Raw genomic sequence first — 19,744 nt, 5'->3', positions numbered from 1 at the left:
GGTGACAGTGGGCAGGAAATCCCTTTCTGGGTCCAGAACAGCATAGAAAAAAACGACACAGAATAACACAGAGGAGAGAAGAGCAGAACGTGAGGGAAACGGTCAGAGTGCAGCCAACATGGGCAAAGGGAAGCGTGAAGGGGGGTGTGCTCGGCCGTGTGGATGGCCCCTCAGTGCTGCACGTGGCCGTGGGCTTTTGCTAAACCTCCAAGGATATTCATGTAGTTACTTTGGAATCTTAAGAAAAGCAGACAGTTAAAAAACAAACTATGCGTTATAATCCCACAGTCAAAAATAAATCCTGAAGGTAAGTAGGTAGGTAGGTGGTAGATAGACAGATATATACAGGGGGCGCCAAAAAATGTATACACATTTTAAGACAGGAAAAAAGTAGATTAAAATTGTACTACTGACTACATCCCAATAACAGAAGACGCATACCGCACGTGTGTATACATTTTTTTGGCACCCCTGCTATACATAAATTTCTTCCCACTCTCCTAGCCTTTCCTTTTTCAGTACAATGTTATGTTTTCTTCTGATTTTAAAAATTATGTATGTTCATTATAGAACATTTAAAAAACACAAAAAAATATCAAGAATGTAAATATCACCAAAACTCCTGTTCCCCCAAGATAACAACAGTTAATTTTTGTATTTCCTTCTAGTCTTTTTAAATTAATATGTAGCATGCTTATTTTTCTGATTATAGAAGTTACAAGTGCTCGTTGTAGAACATTCAAAAAACAGAAAATCTGAAAACCAATAAACATGCAGGAAATTCAAAATGACAGAACCACACAAAGGAGAAGTCAAAGCTGCCTGTTCCCACCTGGGGAGAGATCCCGGGCTCCGGGCTCCCCTAGATTTACGGGGTGCTGCTGGGCAATCGCAGATGTCTGTTAAAATACAGTGCCAAGGGGTGGCCAGGTGAGGATCACAAGGCCTTTGGTGTCAGAAAGCAGGGACTCTGGTCTCGTGCAAACAGGGAAACTGAGGCCAAAAGGACACAGAGCTGCACCTGGGCACTGGTGTGTTGGCACCTTATGCACACTGCCTCCTTCATGCCCACCTCCCCGAGGGCTCCTGTCACCTGTTTGGTAGCTGGGAAACTGAGGTTCCATCCGACAAGGGCAGTCTCTCATCCAAGGCCACACAGTGACAAGTGACAGATAGCATTGGGTTCCAGGCCTGGGGATTTGGGGTGGACAGCACCTGGTCACGGGCCCCAGACCTGAGCCCGGCCTGGGACAGGCTCTGCTCCCACCTGCCCCTGGGCCCACTGCTGATGGATCTGGCTCTGAGAGTCCCACTCTGAGCCTTAGGTGGCCCTGGGGTGGGGGTGGGGCACCTCTGCTCGTAGCATCGTCTTGGGGTGACAGGGAGATGAAGTCCCCTACCAGCCCTGGGGTCCCCTAGACCCTCCGAGTGGACCCAGCTGCTGCTGCTGAGTTCCAGGTCAGATTTCCAGGAAAAGATGGTCGTATGCTGCCCCCTAGAGCCTGGAATCTCGGCCACTCAGTTGCATCTGGATTCTCTGAATTGGAGCCAAGATGGGACAAGTCTGTCAGCCCCGCTGCAGGAGGACACTTGATTGCAGCAGCATGGGGCTGAGGTTGGCCTGGAGGTGAGGGGGGGGCGACCCAAAGATGGTCTTAGAAGAGAGCGGTCTCTCAGTGCCCCCTGCTGTCTGGAAGGGGCTGCTGGCTTCCTCACCTAAGCCTGGGAGCGCGGGCTTGCGGGTGTGTACACACACGCGTGCGCTCACAGGCACTGACTCATGTATATTCACATACCCATAAACACACATGCTCACAGGCACATCTTTACACTGACACGCTCAGTCACACATACACACATACCCTCACACCTAGGCCAAGCTGGATGTGGAAATAGCCCTGGATCTAGGAGGGCCCAAGTTCTGTAAATACCTAAGAATTAAAAATCAGGTCTGATAGAAAACTCAGAAATAGACCCACACACATAACGCCCAGCTGATTTTGCCCCAGGAGCAGAAGCATCTTGGGAGGGAAGCTGGTCTTCAGCAAACAAACATCCAGTAAAAATGAACCTCGACCAGAACCCTCATCTGTTACCAAGTCAACTCAAAATGAATCACAGACTGAAATGCAAAATGGAAAACTAGAAATTCGTCAGAAAAGAGATAGGAGAAAATATTTGGGATCCAGGGCTGGGCCAAGAGTGCTTCGAGTTGACGTCCAAAGCACCATCCAAAAAGGCAGCTGGTACCTTGGACCTCATCAGCGTTAGATGCTTTTGCTCCGGGAAAGACCCTGTCAGGAAGATGAGAAGGCCAACAGGGCAAACACTTACCATGGACCAGTGCCCAGGGTGTGTAAAGAACTCTGAGAACTCGACACTAAGAAACAAGCCAATTAGAAAATGGGCAAAAGACATGAAGGGACATTTCACTGAAGAGAAGGCACAGATGAGACGTGAGTACGTGAAACTGTCCAATATCATTAGCCATGGGGGAAATGCAAATGACACTACACGGCTCCTAGAATGGCGGAAATAAAACAGCAGTGACAATACCAAACGCTGGTGAGGACGTGCAGACACTGGAGTCCTCATGTATGGCTGGTGGGAATATAAGATGGAACAACCGCTCTGGAGAACAGTTTGGCAGTTGTTGAAAAACAACCAAACATGCAGCTACCACCGGGCTCAGCAGTGGCCCTCGTGGGCATCTGTGCAGAGAGATAGGATTCTGTTCACACAGACCCTGGGCACGACGTTCATAGCAGCTTCATTCCTAACAGCCAGAAAGTGGCAGCACCCACACGTCCTCCCGTGGAGGGGTGAATGGAGGAACACTGGGCCATCCGTACATGGAATCCTGCTCTGCAATGGCAAGGGACAGGTGATGGGGACACGCCACAGCCTGAGTGAATGTCCAGAGAATGATGCTGATGGGGAAAGCTGATTCCCAAAGTTCGTATAGTGTATGATTCCATTTATTGGACATTCTCGAGATAATAAGATTATAGAAATGGAGAACAGATTCGTGGTTGCTGGGAGTCAGGGATGTGATGGGGGCAGGGCGTGACCGTTTTGCGAGATGTCAGTTCTGGAGGAAACTGGGTACAGGTGACGCGAGGTCTGTCTTAGTCCTTACAATTACGTATGAATTAACAATTGTCTCAGAATAAAATGTTTACATTGTTTAAAGTGCTCAGTAAGAAGCAAACACACCCAAACAGATCTGCATGAAAGGCACCAAGGTGTTCACGGTGGATGTTACGGTGACGTTACAGTTTGTCCTTTTATCTCCTTCTCTTTCCCTTTGTGTTTTCTATTTTTATACATTGAGACTATACTACTTTCCTGGTTAGGAAAAAGTGACAAGTTATTTTAACCAAGTGAAATGTTTAAATAGTTAAATGTGCATCAGTCTAGCCACTCGCAGGCAGAAACATGGGGTTCCCAGAGGTGGGTGTGCCACCTGGCAACTCAAAGCCACAGGTCGTGGCTCCAGTCAGATGCCTTTCCCTTTCTGGACTCACAGAGCCTCAGTCTTCTAATCTATAAAATGGGGATAATAGAACACACACGTGTAAGGTTCCTGAGGCCGTCCTAACAAGTGACCGCAAACTGGGGGGCTGAAAACAACACACATTTCCTCTCTTGTAGTCCTGCAGGCCAGAGGTCCGAAGTCAAGGTGTGAGCAGGGCCGGGCTCCTTCTCAGGTTCCAGGGGGTCCTTCCCTCCTCTTCCAGCTTCTGGGAGCCCCAGGCATTCCCTCAGTGGTGGCTGCCTCACTCTGATGTGTCTCTGTCTGCATGTGGCCTCTTTTCTGTCTCAGATCTCCCTCTTCTTCATAAAGACACCAGTCATTGGATTAGCGCTCCTCCAAATCCAGTGACCCCATCTTAACTAATCACATCTGCAAAGGCCCTATTTCCAAATAAGGTCACATTCTGAGGTGGGTGTGAATTTGGGGGGACAGACAGTGTTCAACCCATGGTACCATATTTTTGGAGAAAGTTAAACGTAAGTGATGTAAATACGCTGTCGAGTTCTAAGGAGTGGCAGGTGTACAATATGAGGGCTGTTAACTCAGTAATCATCCGGTTCGTCTTGTCAGTAGGGAGACACCCCTCCTGGGTGCTCCTGGGGGGGTGGGGGGGGCAGGAAGGGAGAACGGGCGAGGGAGGTGCAGAGGGGGTGGGGGGCAGAGAAAATGAGACTGAAAACCAGAACTTCCTTGTGCTCTGAAGTTGGAAAAGTTCTTTTCCTTCACTCAGTTTCCCAGGACTCTGAGGAAACTGGGTATTTGACAGACAGTGGTCATGGCAGGGAAGTAGCGAGCAGTAAAACAGCCTGTGTGGGTGGCTGAAAGCCGGGAAGCGGCAGCCGTGGTGGGAGAACCACTCTGCACAGACCGCTCCTGAGCAGCGAGGTCATTCCTGGCACCACATAAAACAAAAGCAAAACTCAGGAAACACGGTCACAGAAGGGAGGGAAAAGAACGTTTTACTTCTTAGGAGACTCTTTAAGAGTGTTCATATGTAAGCATGTTCCTGGTGCTGTTATGAGGCCCCACCCCCACCCCACCTCCCTGCCCTCAGCCTTGGGCCCCTCAGCCATCTCCCTCTCTGCAGCTGGCCCTAAAATGCAAGCCGGGCCCTGCTTCAACCCTCCTGTGTGTCTGCAGCTCTGGGCCATGTCTGCCTTCCTCAGCCTGGCACTCCAGGCTTGACCTAAGGGTGGAACCACATCTGGTTCCCTGGGCTCCCCAGGCCCACTCGTGTTAGGAGAGGAGTGAGGGAAGGAGTGAGTGAGTGAGTTTGGGGTCCACCCCTAAGTGTCCTCATGGTGTTTCCTGCAGGGCGATGTCCTGACCACCAAGTACCAGGTGGACCTCGGAGACGGCTTCAAGGCCATGTACATGAACCTCACGTTGACCGGGGCACCCATCCGGCACCGCTATGAGAAGCCCGGCGTCTACCGTGTGTCTGTTCGGGCGGAGAATATGGCAGGGCACGACGAGGCGGTGCTCTTTGTCCAGGTCAACTGTAAGTCATTGCCCCTTGGGGGTAAGCATCACTCCCTGTGACATAGAACCTGGTCCTGGGGAAGCACGGGGACCTGCTCAGGGCTGCAACGGGTCCCCAGTGCCCAAAGCAGGGCCCAAGGGCAGGGAGGCAGGCAGGCTGGCTCAAGTGCGCACCCTTGGAGGTCTGCACAGCAGCATGATGGTGATGGTGGTGGTGATGGTGGTGATGGTGGTGATAGTGATGATGATGGTGGTGATGGTGGTGATGATGGTGGTGGTGATGGTGATGGTGGTGGTGATGGTGGTGATGGTGATGATGATGGTGGTGATGGTGGTGATGGTGATGGTGGTGGTGATGGTGGTGATGGTGATGATGATGGTGGTGATGGTGGTGATGATGGTGGTGGTGATGATGATGGTGGTGGTGATGGTGGTGATGATGGTGATGATGATGGTGGTGATGGTGATGGTGGTGGTGATGGTGGTGGTGGTGGTGATGATGGTGGTGGTGATGATGGTGGTGGTGATGGTGGTGGTGGTGATGGTGGTGGTGGTGATGGTGATGGTGGTGGTGATGGTGGTGGTGGTGGTGGTGATGATGGTGGTGGTGATGATGGTGGTGGTGATGGTGGTGGTGGTAATGATGGTGGTGGTGATGGTGATGGTGGTGGTGATGGTGGTGGTAGAGGTGATGGTGGTGATGGTGATGATGGTGGTGATGGTGGTGATGGTGGTGGTGATGGTGGTGATGGAGGTGATGGAGGTGATGGTGATGGTGATGGTGATGGTGGTGGTGATGTCACTGGTGGCAGTGGTCATGATGAAGTTGATGGTAACAGTATCCAGTAAGCAGCCTCTCACAAGCCCCGTGCCCTGATGCCCTCTGCCCTTTTCCTGGACCCTCAGCCCCCCTGCAGGCTCTCTACCTCGAAGTGGCCCCTGTCCTTGGCATCAACCAGGAGGTGAACCTCACAGCCATGCTGCTGCCCCTGAACCCCAACCTCACTGTCTTCTATTGGTGGATTGGCCACAGCCTGCAGGTACGCTGGCCCCGCACCTCTGGCGGCCTCTGCTTCTGGCAACTCCCGCCTGGGGTGGAGAGTGAGAGCAGGACACTGCCCTAGGTGTTGGCAGGACACAGTGGGTGGCACTGTGGAGTGGAGGCGGGCACACACCACCCTTTCCTCCCACCATGAGCCTCTGCACAGGGTTCAGCTGTGTGCAAGTATGGTGGACACAGAATGAATCAGGCCAGACCTTGCCTGTGACCAGGGTAGGTGACTCAAGTTAGGGTGTGACAAGTGTCACAGGAAGGGGGCAGGAGAGTTGTCTGAGAGCTCCAGGAGAGACAGGCCATTTCTAGTCTGGGGAGGGGTGCTCAGGGAAGGCTTCATGGAGGAGGGGGTCACTGGGGCTGGACCTGATCTCAGAGGCCTCTCTCAGAGCCCACGGACAGAATGCCTGGGGGGAGGTCCTGAGGTCCTTTGAGGAGCCAGGCTGCCCATCCTTAAAGTGAGGGGCCTCAAGACCCAAGGAGGGGCATCCTTCATTCAGCAAACTGCAGCAGAAAGCCTCCCAAACAGCAGCTGAGGGCCCAGACACAGAGGCAAGGCGGTGAGGGGCTGTAGGCTCGCAGTGGTGTTTCCCTGGAGTGGGGAGGGTCTAGCAAGGGCTTGGGCTATGGGTTCGAATCCCAGCTCAGCCACTTCAGTGGAGCTCTTCAGGCAGGCCACTGAACCTCCGTGTCCCCATGTGCAAGGTCTGAGGTAACGCGGCCCCCGGTCCTGATGAAACCGCTCCACCCACAGGCTGGTGCTGGGCCGGGCGCTGGGGCCTCAGCTGAGTGGGGCTGGGAGATGGGTTAGGACAGGTGAAGGCCCAGCGTGAGGCCACGTTCCAGAGGAGAGTTTTGGGACAGCTCCAGGAAGGCCTTGTGTCCACGCTGTTAGCTTAGAACCGGGTTTCCTGGGGGTCCTCCCTATGCCCCCCGGTACTACCCCCATCCCTTCGTGAGAGCAGGGGAGAGCATTCTCACTGCAGCCCTGGGCAGCTGACTGGACACTGGGCCAGCTGTCCTGTTGCCACCACCGCAGGCCCGGCCCTGACTCTGCCTACGCCTTGCAGCCCTTGCTCTCCCTAGATAACTCTGTGACAACACGGTTTGTCAACACCGGGGACGTGCGTGTGACCGTGCAGGCCGCCTGCGGGAACTCAGTGCTACAGGACTCCAAGATTGTCCGCGTGCTGGGTGAGTCCCTCCTGGGACGGGGACAGGGGACCGGGTCCCGCAGCATGCTTCCTCATACCACCTCAGTCTGGGTGGTCAGCAGCCTCAGGTGGAGACCAAGACACCCGTCTGAATCACTGTGCATTTATCTGTGCTCACTGGGGGCCCTGAACCCCTATAGGAGACATTTACAATGAAAACGGCTCCTGAGAATAGAAGAAACCCACACACACACACACCAGCTCCACCAGCGTGCTGCTGCCCTCATCGTCACAGCGATAAAGTCCCATTTTGCTTTCACACAGCCCCTCTTGTGGACAGAAGCCAGAGTTAAATATTTAGGGGGACGACCTCAGCCATTCCTTCACTCACAAACGTGGGCACCAGGCCCCGAGCCTGAGCCTGAAAACAGCCCTCAGCATGCCCCTCATAGGCTGCTTTGGGTTGTTTCACTGACGTGTAATTGACATGCAACATTGCATTAGTTTCAGGTGGGCTACAGGAATGATTTGGTACTTGTATATATTGTGACACGCTCACCACGATAAGTCTAGTTAATATCCATCTCCACTCTTAGTTACCAAGTTTTTTTGTTTTCTTGTGGTGAGAACTTTGAAGATCTATCTCTAGCAACTTTCCAATACACAGCACATTATTAACTAGCCGGTGCCGTACATACAGCCCCAGGACCCAGGACTTACTCATCTTATAACAGGAAGCTTGTACCTTTTGACCCCCATCACCCATTTCGCCCGCTCTCACATCCCGCCAGACCAGCAGTCTGTTCTCTCTACCTATGAGCTCGGCTTTTGTCTTATTCTGACTTACTCAGCATAATGCCCTCCAGGTCCATCCAATGTTTGTCACAAATGGCAGATTTCCTCCTTGTTAGGGCAGAGTAATTAATACTCCATCGTACAAATGTACCACTTCTTCTGTATCCATTCATCTATCGACGGACTCCTAGGTCGCTTCCATATCTTGGCTGTTGTAAATAGCACTGCAGTGAACCTGAGGTGCAGATATCTTTTCAAATTAGTGTTTTCATTTTCTTCGGATAAATGCCCAGAAGTGGGATTGCTGGGTCATGAGGTAGTTCTGTTTTCAGTATTTTGAGGAAGCTCCACAGTTTTCCATAGCGGCTGCACCAGTTTACATTCCCACCAACAGTGCACGAGGGTCCCCTTTCCTCCACAGCCTCGCTACCACCTGTCGTCTGTCTTTTTGATGACAGCCATTCTGACAGGTGAGCTGGTTCCCACTGTGGTTTTGACCGTTTCCCTGAGGATTAGTGACGCTGAGCACGTTTTCTGTGCTGTCGGCCATCGGTGTGTCTTTGGGAAAATGTCTATTCAGGTCCTCAGCCCATGTTTTAACTCAGACTATTTGTTGTTTTGCTGTGAGTTGTGTGAGTTCTTTCTATGTTTGGACAGTAACCCCCTACCAGGTATGTGATTAGCAAACACCTCCCGTTCCGTGGGGCGCCCTTCACTCTGCTGCTGTTTCCTGGGCTGTGCACAAGCTTTTAGTTTGATGCCCTCTCACTTTTCTTGCCTTGCTTTTGGTGTCAAATCCAAAAACTTACCGCCAACACTGATGTCAAGAAGCTTACCGCCTGTTTCCTTCTGTTTTTGTGGTTTCAGGTCTGACACTCGTCTTTAACCACTTTGGAGTTAAGTTTCGTGTTTGGTGTAAGATAGGGGTCCAGCTTCATTCTTTTGTATGTGGCTGTCCAGTTTTCTCGGCAGCACTTATGAAGAACCTGCCCTTTCCCCAGTGTGTCTCCTTGGCTAGTTTGTCATAGATTAATTGACCTATGGGCATGGGTTTACTTCTGGGCTCTCCCTTCTGTTCCATTGACCTGTGTCTGTTTTTATGGCTGTGCCATGCTGTTTTGATCACTATAAGCTTGTAGTATAGTTTGATGTCAGGGAGCCTGATTCCTCCAGCTTTGTTTTCCTTCCTCAAGATTGCTGTGGCTATTCAGGGTCTTTTGTGGTTTGATTACAAATTTTAAGATTGTTCTATATCTGTGGAAAATGCCATTTTTTTTTCTATTTCTGTGAAATATGTCATTGGAGTTTTAATAGGGGTTGCATTAAGTCTGTAGATTGCATTGGGTAGTATGGACATTTTAACAGTTAATTCTTACCATCCATGAGCACAAAATATCTTTTCAATTAATTGTGTCTTCAGTTTCTTTCAGCAGCGTCGTGTAGTTTTCAGTGTATAGGTCTCTCACCTCCCTGGTTAAGTTTGTTCCTATGTACTTTATTCTTTTTGATGCAACCGTAAATGGGATGGTTTTCTTCATTTCTCTTTCTGATAGTTCATTACTAGTGCATGGAAACACAACAGATTTCTGTGTGTTGGTTTTGTATCCTGCAGCTTCACCAACTGTATTAGTTCTAATGGTTTCCTGGTAGAGTCTGTAGGGTGTTCTAAACATGATACCATGTCATCCGCCAGCAGTGAGTTTCACTCCTTCCTTTCCAATACGATGCCCATTGTGAGATGTTGAGGTCACAGTTCACAAGCGCTGGTCCCTTGAGCCGCTCATCCCTATGGGACCTCCTCCCACTTTACAAGTCAGAAAACCGAGGCTCTGGAGGGAAATGGAGAGAGGCTTCAATTAGCTGGGGCTCCCGGTGCTGCGGTCTTTTCACCACCCCCTGCTATGGCTCTAGAATCGGCCTCTGAGCTGGGACTCTGGGAAATACGAGAGAAAGAGGAGGCAGGGGCCTCTGCTCTCATGGGGACTCTTAATCTGGTGGGGGGACCGGCCCAGTCAAAGTCCATGGATCCCTGGGGCATGGGAGGCCAACCTGTGGGGTGTGTATGTCCTTGTGAGTCAGTGAGGCAAACCTCACGTGCCAGGCCCTCCCTCCCAGTCACAGCTGCCTTCATCATCGTCGTCCTCGTTGTTATTATTAAATGGCAGCCAATGACACGGGCCCTGCCTGGGACAGCTTTGGGCACACAGGGTGGGATCTCGTTTTCCAAAACTGGGCCATGGGATCTGACCCCAGGGGCCACCTGCGCCACCCGGGTGCGGGCAGCTCCCTGTGGGGCAGCGCCCGGCTGCCCAGGGCTGATCCGCGCGCCCGTCTCGCCTCTTTGCAGATGAGTTTCAGGTTGTGCCTCTGCGGTTTTCCCAGGAGCTGGACGCGCACAACCCCAACACCCCGGAGTGGAGAGAGGACATCGGCCTGGTGGTCACCCGGCTCCTGGCCAAGGTGCCCCGAGCCCCCAGGCCACCACTTCCCCAGCACCCAAGGGCACCTCAGAGAAGCTGGGGGGGGGGCGCAGGGCGGGGTGCACACAGCTGCCCCCAGTCACAGTGATTTGGCCTTCTGGCCGGCTGCTGGGTCGCCCGCCTGGGCGGGGAGGGGCTTGAGGCTGACTGTCACCTTGCAGGGGAGGCACAGGTCGTGTGAGAGCCAGCTGCATACACAGGAGCAGCCGCTGCTCCCCGGTCGTCCAGAATCTCTTTAAAGTGATTTTCATTTATTCACTGAGCTCTTCTGGGCTAGACCCTGGACGCAGAAGAACCAGTGTGCCCGCTGCCCTGGGGCGGTGGCAGAAGGCACAGGAAGGCAGTGAGCGCCAGAGTGTGTGCAGGACATGCAAAGCCCTTGTCCCCGGGAAAGAAAGATCCCTGCCCCCTGCCCAAGGCCGTCGCAGTCCAGGCCCACTGACCGCGCCTGCCTTCAGCCCGTTAGTGGTGCTGGCGATACTGCCCTGGGTATTTAAGGATGAGTAGGAGTTTGCCTGATGCACGTGCAGGGGGCAGAGGGGCCCATAGGAGCTGAGCCTGTGGGTCTGGGGACTTGGATGGTCGGGAGCCCTGACATCTGGGAGGACATTAGCAGGGGAGGGGCTGCTCACTGACCATGAAGTGAGGAATGAAATGGGACAGGCCTGGCAAGTAGAGGCCGGTGTGGGGGACAGACGCTGATGGACCCAGGGAGCTGGCTGCAGGAGGTGGTTCAGGGCTGTGCGGGACTCGGGGCCGCCTCGTGGTGTGCACGGGTCAGGAATGGCTTTCAGGACGGGTGGCCGGCATCACACAGTCCACGAGGGGCGAGGGGAGGGTCTGCAGTGTGGCCCAGAAAGCCTGCAGATCAGAGTGGCTCATGTGTGTCCCTGCAGGAGAGCAGTGTCCCCGAGGAGCTGCTGGTGACCGTGGTCAAGCCGGGGCTGCCCACCGTGGCCGACCTGCACGTACTGCTGCCCCCGCCCCTGCCCACAAGGAAGAGAAGCCTCCCCAGTGACAAGGTACCTGTGGCCACTAGACCAGGTGCTCCCTGCCCCCAACAGGCTTGTGGCGGTCACAGCCAGCATGGAGTGTCTGGCTCGTCAGCACACGGCCGCTCTTCCCAGACACAGCCCGATGGGTGCTGGCCCTCTGTCACCTACAGCTTCACCCTCTGGAACCCACATGCCTCCAAGGTCACTGTGGTGGGAGGAGGCGGGCCACCTCCCAGGGGCATGCACACCACCTCCTGTCGCACTTCCTCTGAAGCTGCTCGCGTGGCCCCGCACAGTGCAGGGTGGGTGCTGCAAACGTGGGACTCCCGGGGCGCAGGGTTCAGAACAGAGAAGAAGTCAGCCCCCATCAATTAGCAAACATCCTTAGTGCACAGACAGCTTCCAAATCATGGCCCTCACCCCAGGCAGGGCATCCTGCTGTGTGACAGGTGTGGGGCTGGGAGTGGGGGGACCCGGGGTGATTGGAACCACTGCCCACCCATTAGAGCAGCTGTAGTACTTAAAACAGACCATGACTAGCGTGGATGGCTGTGTGGAGACACTGCTGGTGGGTGTACACTGGCTGCTGTGGAAAAGTCTGGCCGTTCCTCCGAAAGTTAAACGTAGAGTGATGCTGTGACATCGCAGTTCCACCCAGAGAACCAAAACACCATGACAGCATTATTCCTAATAGCCCCAAAATGGACACAACCCAAGCATCCATCAACAGATGAAGGACAGACAAAATGTGGTCCAGCCACACAGTGGAGTATTATGCAGCCATGAAAAGGAACAAAGCACCAACACTCTCCCACCTGGACGAACATGAAAACATGACACTAGTGAAAGAAGCCGGCCACGTGGTGTGTGATTCTGGGGTGCCCCATCTGCATTGTTCCTGAGTGCTGAGAGCAAACCACACACCCAAGGTCAGAAAAGACTCACGATGACGTGTCGTGGCTGCGGGCAGCGGCAGTACCGCCGGCCCTGCCTATGCTGAGCAGGGGGCAATGCAGGCGTTCCTTTGCACCTTTACATGGACCCTCAAAGCAGAGGTGCAGCAGCCCTCCAGCCGCACTGCCGCTTCGAAGCCGGGGCTCTGTTGGCTCATCGTCCACAGGGTCCCCGATGAAGACCCACACTGTGAGCCAGGAGCGGGCCTCCTGGAGCTCAGGTGCTAAGACGCTGTCATGGATCCTGAGTTTGACCCACGAGCAAGCAGAGTCCCCAGGGAATATCCCAGGACTGCCATCCGCAGGGGCCTCCTTCCCAGCCCCACGCACCCACCTGTTGCGAGGACCACATCTGAGTTTCCACACGGGCCATCGGTTCCCCTCTGATCACTAGGAAAATGCCGCTGGTGAAAAGGCAAACCAGCCAGGCACCCAGAGGCCAGATACCACCCACCCCAAGCCTGCAGTGCTCTGGAGGGTCAGGGCGGACGCCTGACCCCTCCCGCCCCCTGTGGGTCCCTGAGGCCCCTCACTCTCCCTCTGCTTACAGAGACTCGCGGCCATCCAGCAAGTGCTGACCGCACAGAAGATCAGCTTCCTCCTGCGGGGTGGGGTCCGTGTCCTGGTGGCCGTGAGGGATGCGGACACAGGTAAGAGCCCCAGACCACTCCCCTCTCCAGACCCTCCCATCCTTTACGTACCTGTGGTCTTTTAGTAGTAGTTACAGGCTCACTCCTCCTCCACGCAGGAAGCCGGGCCAGGTGCAGGGACATAGCACTGACCCAGGCAGGTGTGCTTCCGGCCTGGCCTGGGCCCACCTCAGCCCCTCAGCTGTCCATACGCACCTCCCGGCTGAGCGGTCACTCGGGCCTCGCCCTCCTCTGCAGAGGCCACACGGACTCTGGTGTCAGGGGTCTCAGATCATCTCTGCCCCCCGCCCCCCACATGGGACTGTTCTCTCTGGTCACATGTGTCCTTTCCCCTTTGGGGCAAGAATCTTTGCAGAAGCTGGAGAGCTTCTTTCTGCCCTGGAAAGACGTCGTGCCATGGGAGTCGGCAGGTCCCCCACGCAGCACAACATAGCAGAGGCAGTCTGTCCACTGTCCAGGCAGTCTGTCCGGCGGTCACATAGCGGGAGTCAGGCCCAGGGCAGGGTTCACCTTGTACAGTCTGCCCGCCACCCTCAGCCACCGCAGGAGAACCGACCGGAGGATGTGAACCGCCTCCCATCTGAGGAGGCCGGATGGGCGCCCAGGCCAGGTGGGGATGGGCCGCGGCCCATGATGACCACTCACTGCTGTTTTGTTGCAGATTCTCAGAGGCTGGGACGGAGCAGCAGCTACTGGGTAGTGGCTGTCCTCTTTGTCATCGGACTGTTCGTGGTGGCAACCTTCATCCTCTACAAGTTCAAAAGGCAAGGCTCGCTGGTTTCCCTCAGCAGGAGGGGGTGTGTTTGCGCCTGCAGTGGGCTGTGGGGAGAGGCGTGCGTCCACACCCGTCCCCAGTTCTGAATCCCACTCGGGTGCCCAACCCAGCGAGCATCTTTCAGCCTCCTCTCTGCTCCCCTTGCCCTCAGGGAGCCCGCTGGCATGTTACAGACGAGGATACCCAGGCTCAGAGAGGTTAAGTGACATGCCCAGGGCCACACAGCTGGGGAGCAGAGGAGTGAGGGTCTGACTGCACAAGGGGGGTCCGGGGGCAGGCGGTCTGGGGAGAGCCCTGAGCCCCACCTCTGCCCCGCAGGAAACGGCCCGGCAGGACCGTGTACGCCCAGATGCGCAACGAGAAGGAGCAGGAAATGACAAGCCCGGCGAGCCACAGCCAGGGCGTCCCGAGCGCCACCCAGGGTGAGGGGTTTATAGATGATGAGCTGGACATGCAGACTCTAGGTAACGCCCGCCCGGAAACCCGCCTCCCCAGCCTCCCATGGGCCCCCGGCCAGCGCCGCGCACGGGACGCAGGGCCCGGCCGGCCGAGCGGTTGTCCCCTCCATCTGACGAGGTGATAGGACACCGCGCTGGCAGGCCCTGAACACTTGGAAGGGGGGCGAGGATGGGGGGCTGGGCCCCACGAGGAAGCAGGGCCGGCCCCTCGACGCACCCAGCCTCCTGCTCACCGGAAGTGGCTTTGTAGGCCTCGTGCACGGGCACAAACACCTGTGCGCAGCACTTCACGGTTTACAAGACATTGTCGCTCACGGGACCTCAGTCACTCTGACCGAGCCCAGTCTCCAGCCGCACCCCAGCTCCGTGTGTCACAGCACCGTTTATTGCCGTGTTCTCTCGCGGTGCCGGGGTGACCAGGCTCAGCCAGGCGGTTCTCTCTCCGGCTGTGTCATGAGGTTGCTGTCGATGGCTGCAGAGGAGTCGTCTCAAAGGTCCTCACTCAGGTGTCTGGTGGTTCAAGCCCCCAGCTGGGCTGTCCCACCCCATCCCCCAGCGCCGGCCTGTGGCCTCCACGTGGCGTGGGCTCCCCCACAGCATGGCGGCCGAGTTCCCAGGGCAACTAGAGAGAGGCAGCGGCCAGGAGGAGCGCAGCACCTTCTGTGACAGACACACTGTCACCAGGTCTTGCTCTGTCAGTGAGGCAACCCAGAGTCTGACCATCTTCAGGGGAAGGTGACACAGACTCCGTCCCTAGTGGGGAGGGCCGGGCCACCTGGAGTTGGGGCACTGACCCCTCGCACAGGCCCACAGTACAGCTGATCCTTTCCATAAGGTAAACTGAGGCTCCAGCCATGTCGTGGATGCTGTCACTTCAGTAACCCCAGTAGACAGGCTTCTTCTCAGAGCCGAGTTCACAGAGGCACAGAGACACACTGCGCTGAGTCACAGAGCTGGTGGGGGGGCTGGAGTTCAGACCCATCGTGTCCCCTCATTTTCTCATTTCTGTCCGTGTCTGAGTTCGCGGGGACGGCCGCCACCTCTGGCGTCTCTATGAGGACTGAAGGCCAGCAGCCAGAGCAGAGTGTGGCTGGAGTGTCGTGTCACCGCTAGGATTGACCTCACACCCAGTGTGCTGTGTCCTCAGAACTGTGAGACATAGAAATCACTGTCCTCGTGGCTTAGATGATTGACAGTGAGGCACAGAGGTGAAGCCCTCACCCAGGGTGCACAGCCGACACGTGGCTAACTTTGAAAGTACACCCAGGTCAGCGGTGACTGCACAGTGGGTCATCTTGCCCACATCCCCTGGTCCAGATGTGTCTGTAGCCTCCTCGGACATAATGATAGCAAGTCCTGTTTCCTAGCACTCACTTCAGGCCAGGCCCCAGTCTCAGTGCCTCCCCGACGTGGGTAACTAACTGGTAAGGTGCCCATTTGACAGATGAGCAAGCTGAGGTTCAGAGTGGTCTCTCAAACTCCCCAGTCACATAACTGATGTGGGAGCCAGAGTCACCCCTAACTCTGCGGCTCCAAAGTCAGTGCCCCCAACGACTGCAGGCTCAGGCGATCACCCTGTGTGCCCCCCATGGTTGCTACCCCCAGACCCCTCCACCAGGTCTCGCCCCACCTGGGGTTGGGCTGGTCAGAGCACCAGAGCTCGGGGTCACCCTACCTCCCTTCATGCCTGGCGGCCTTGCAGCCCTGTGACACATGGCTTCCCGAGCGTGGTCAGAGGGCAGGGCATGGGCGACCTGCCTCTGGCAGCTGTTTGCTGTCCAGACCCTGCAGAACAGTAGCAGCGTGACGATAACAGGTTGTCTAACTCGAGCACCCGGGATGTGTCAGGCCCTGCCACATCTTCAGGGGCATTTTCCCTTATGGCCCCCCACTATGGTCCTTTTAGGGAGGTGCTATTATTATCCCCGACTCACAGATGCCAAAACCCAGGCCGCATGGTGACAACCTTGAAGGTTTCACCCAGCAGTGGAGCTCATGACACGGCACCACCCTAGCCTGGCTGGTGCCAGGAGCCCTCAGCCGCTTTCTGGGGGACACAGGCCAGGAGCAGGTCCAGTCCCGCCCATGCCAGCTCCTTCTTCCAGGCCACGCCTCTGTCCCCTGGTCTCCTAAGGAAGGCCTCCCAGCCCCCACCACCCGACTCAGTGCTGTTTCTGACCATCACTGTCCCCTTCTCTCTCTTGCCACATCCTGGGGCCGTATGTACCACAGCGGGCCTTCAGGGCCCACTGCCAGGAGGGGGCAAAGCCCCTCCTGCACCCCCCTGCTGTCGATGACCAGGTCAGTGGGTACAGCGGGCGGTGGCCGGTCTCGGCTCACCAAAGGCCCATGGAGGCCACCGCTGTGCCAGCACCAGGAGAACCCACTCTTAGCCACCCACCAGGAGACATGGAGACCCAGCACCTCTGCACCGCGTTTAGGCCTGGCCCACACGACCAAAGGAACCGTGGGATGCCTGCCACACGGTGGTGCCGTGTCGCCCGCGGAGGCCGCCATGGCGCCATTCGTCTCTGCCCCTGCACCCCATGGGCCTGTGCTCACAGGTGGGTATGTCTGTTTCCTAGGGAACCACTCGGGTGTGGTCCTGAGCATCAACTCCCGTGAGATGCACAGCTACCTGGTGAGCTGATGCCCGCGGAGCCCGAGCCCAGAACAGTCTCCTCTGTCGTTTCGTCCCCGTGGAGGGCACAGAACCACAGATGTGGCCGGCACTGGTGCTGAGACTGGCATCCCCTCAGAGACCTGCGGAAAAGCCACCTCCAGCTATCCCCATGTGAGGCGACAGATGCCCCCCCCCCACTGTCCAGTCCCAGCCCACCCAGCCCACAGGACACATGGGGGGCCACTGACTCCTGCCCTCCCTGGACACCAGGCCCTCGGCACCGCCCATGGCCCCACCCTGACTCTGGGTACTCTACCCCTGGGTCCTGGGCCGCTGCCCTGGCTGTCCCACACACATGGCCCAGCCCAAGGCCTGACCTCTGGTGGCCAGTGCTGGTACCCCTGGGACAGGGAGCTGAGCCGACCCTCCCAGAACCGCAGGCACTCGGCCCCACAGGCTCCTGCCACCGCAAATGGACACCGGGGGGCCAGCTTTCTCAGAAGCCCCTCCCCAGGAAGGCGGCTCCTGCCCCTGCATGTCCCTCTCTCTGCAGGGGTCCACCCCCCAGAGTCTGGAAAGCTGTGACCCAGGCCCCCCACCACCACCCTCCATGCCTCCTGCTGTCCCTCCTCTTTTTAAACTGCAGATAATGTAAATACCTCTCCAGGTAGCTGTTTATTTTTAACTTCTTATTTTTATGGCCAGATGGTAGCCATCTGGGTTGTTTTGTCAGAGCCCCACTCTCAGGAGCCCCTTTTCCAGAATGCCCGGGGCTGCCCCTCTGCTTCTCCTGGCAGCGTCTCTTCCCTGGGTCCCAGAGGGGCAAAGGCTGGCCCTGGCTTTCCCCCTGCCAGGGACTACGGAAACCTGCACTTCCACAGCCAGCCAGTAGGAGGCGCCCTCCTGCAGGCCCACCTCCTCCCAGGAGCAGTGTGGGACCTGCCTACGGATGCGACCTTGTCCTTCCTTATAGCTTCAGGGACCCGTGTGAAACCCAAGAACCAGAGAGGTTTAGAACTGGAGAGCCAGGAGGGCCATCCAGGAGTGAGCGCCTCATTTTGAAGATAAACCAAGGCCCAGAGAGGGGGTGACTTAACTTTCCCAAGGTCACACAGCAAGAGGGTAGCAGAGGTGCCCCAGGAACCAGCCCTCTGTGCCCCGCGCCGTGCGATTCCACTCACACAAACATGCCTAGAATCAGGGACGCTGGCCTCCAGCTACACACATGAATCCAGAGCGGGAGTCTCACCTTTTGCCTTGAAACCGGAAGTCAGTCTTCCCCTGCCCACCCCAGGCAGGGCTCTCAGGTGGCCTGGCCTTTCCTGGAGGTGGGGAACACCAGAGTCCAGACCAGTAACTGCTGGCCTGGAATGAAGCCTGGGGGACATTAGCCCATCTTCCCTGTAGAAGGGGAGCCCCATGGGTGACGCCTCACACACAGAAGAGCTCCCAGCACTTGGGAGTGGGGGATCCTTCAAGTCCAGTGTCCCCATGTCGCTGATGGGGACTCAGACCACAGGGAGGAAGGGCTCATGGGGCCAGGCAGTGGTAGTGGCCTCTCCCCACCATGCCTGCCCACCAGCGGGGGCTCCTGGGTGCCCTCTCCAGAGGTCACCCTGCAAGTTGTCCTCAAGACCCTCCTTGGGGACAAGCTGGGCCCAGGGCCCACGGCATGGAGCTGGCAAGGACGGTGTGGAAGAGTCTGGGTTCTCTGGACCTTTGCCACAGGACTGCTTTCCCCACCCAGCCCTCGTGAAGTCTCCAAAGACCCCTCAGGGGAGCCCTGCGGCCTGTCTGCCCCACAGCCTGTCCCGTGAGAGTCAGCACACAATCCAGGCCCAAGCTCAAGGCCAGCATGGAGTCCCCTTGACACAGTCCCCAAACTCACCAGTGCCTGCGGGTAACCACCCCTTTCACCTTCTCTGACCACTCAACTTCATTCTCTCTGCTGTTCGGGTAGGGTTCTCCCCTAGTTATTTGTGTTTTTCTTGTATTTTATGTCATTAGCAAGAATATTTTGGGTGTGAGGACCCAAGAACCTGGGAATAAGGTGGCATCTGAGGTACCCTATGCTTTTCCATGCCCATAATCATATAGAGCAACATGTAGGTCCATGGATTTATCTGGTTATACATCGGAGAGCCTATATATTTGATGACAGGTACATACAGGTACCTGGGTGTAAGATGCAACCTGCTTCGGGCAGCTGAGGTTTCATTTGACCCAGTTACGCCATACTTGGTATATGCACATAACAAAATGTGATAAATTCTATCTTATTTTTCCTTTTTAAAATCAATAAATCATTTGTGATGCTTTTAACAAAGATTAAATGAACATGATCCGTCTCGGCCTTATTGTGACGCTATTTCTCAACATTCAGCTCAAAGCGCGCGCGTGCACAGGCCCCTGGAAGTGTGGTCGGGCAGCCACATGGCCAGGCACCGTGAGAGGAACCGGGAGCAGTTACTGACCTGCGGGGGGAGGTCGCCAGGTCACGGACCTTCTCGTCACTGGATCCAGGACACGCCAACTGCAAAGCAATGGTATCCCCGTCAGTTATCAAAGCGCTCACACACCTGCTGCTCACGTCCTCCTCAAGGCCAGCAGGGCGGCCCAGAAACACTGGCCACCAGGCCAGGTGAGCGGAGGCCAGGACGCCGAGCTGGGCAATATGACGCCTGATCAGGGGCACGCTCCCAGAATCCGGGAGTGGGGCGTTCCCTCGTCCAGCATAAACCGTGTCACCAACACCAGCATCAGACCAGGTCCATGACCACCATGAGG

General features: G+C 56.0%; 1 protein-coding gene across 2 annotated transcripts in view; it reads left to right on the top strand.

The window, feature by feature from the left end:
• The window catches only part of SORCS2 (sortilin related VPS10 domain containing receptor 2), a 387,174-nt gene extending 367,870 nt beyond the window's left edge, over positions 1-19,304 (top strand). The window contains exons 19-27 of one of the 2 annotated variants that reach the window (XM_074320821.1): positions 4,853-5,039; positions 5,927-6,060; positions 7,145-7,268; positions 10,371-10,483; positions 11,400-11,525; positions 13,002-13,101; positions 13,763-13,865; positions 14,195-14,298; positions 16,920-19,304. In XM_074320821.1, coding sequence (XP_074176922.1) covers positions 4,853-5,039; positions 5,927-6,060; positions 7,145-7,268; positions 10,371-10,483; positions 11,400-11,525; positions 13,002-13,101; positions 13,763-13,865; positions 14,195-14,298; positions 16,920-16,984 — 1,056 coding nt within the window. In that variant the 3' untranslated portion in view covers positions 16,985-19,304. Of the gene's footprint in view, positions 1-4,852; positions 5,040-5,926; positions 6,061-7,144; positions 7,269-10,370; positions 10,484-11,399; positions 11,526-13,001; positions 13,102-13,762; positions 13,866-14,194; positions 14,341-16,919 lie in introns of both variants that reach the window. The other variant, XM_019748208.2, reaches the window with a different exon arrangement.
• Positions 19,305-19,744: the final 440 nt, after the last annotated feature.

This window comes from Rhinolophus sinicus, linkage group LG02 (assembly GCF_036562045.2).
Source record: "Rhinolophus sinicus isolate RSC01 linkage group LG02, ASM3656204v1, whole genome shotgun sequence".
Lineage (NCBI taxonomy): Eukaryota > Metazoa > Chordata > Mammalia > Chiroptera > Rhinolophidae > Rhinolophus > Rhinolophus sinicus.
The sequence above is the reverse complement of the archived record's forward strand: the minus strand, read 5'-3'. Positions and strand labels throughout refer to the sequence as shown.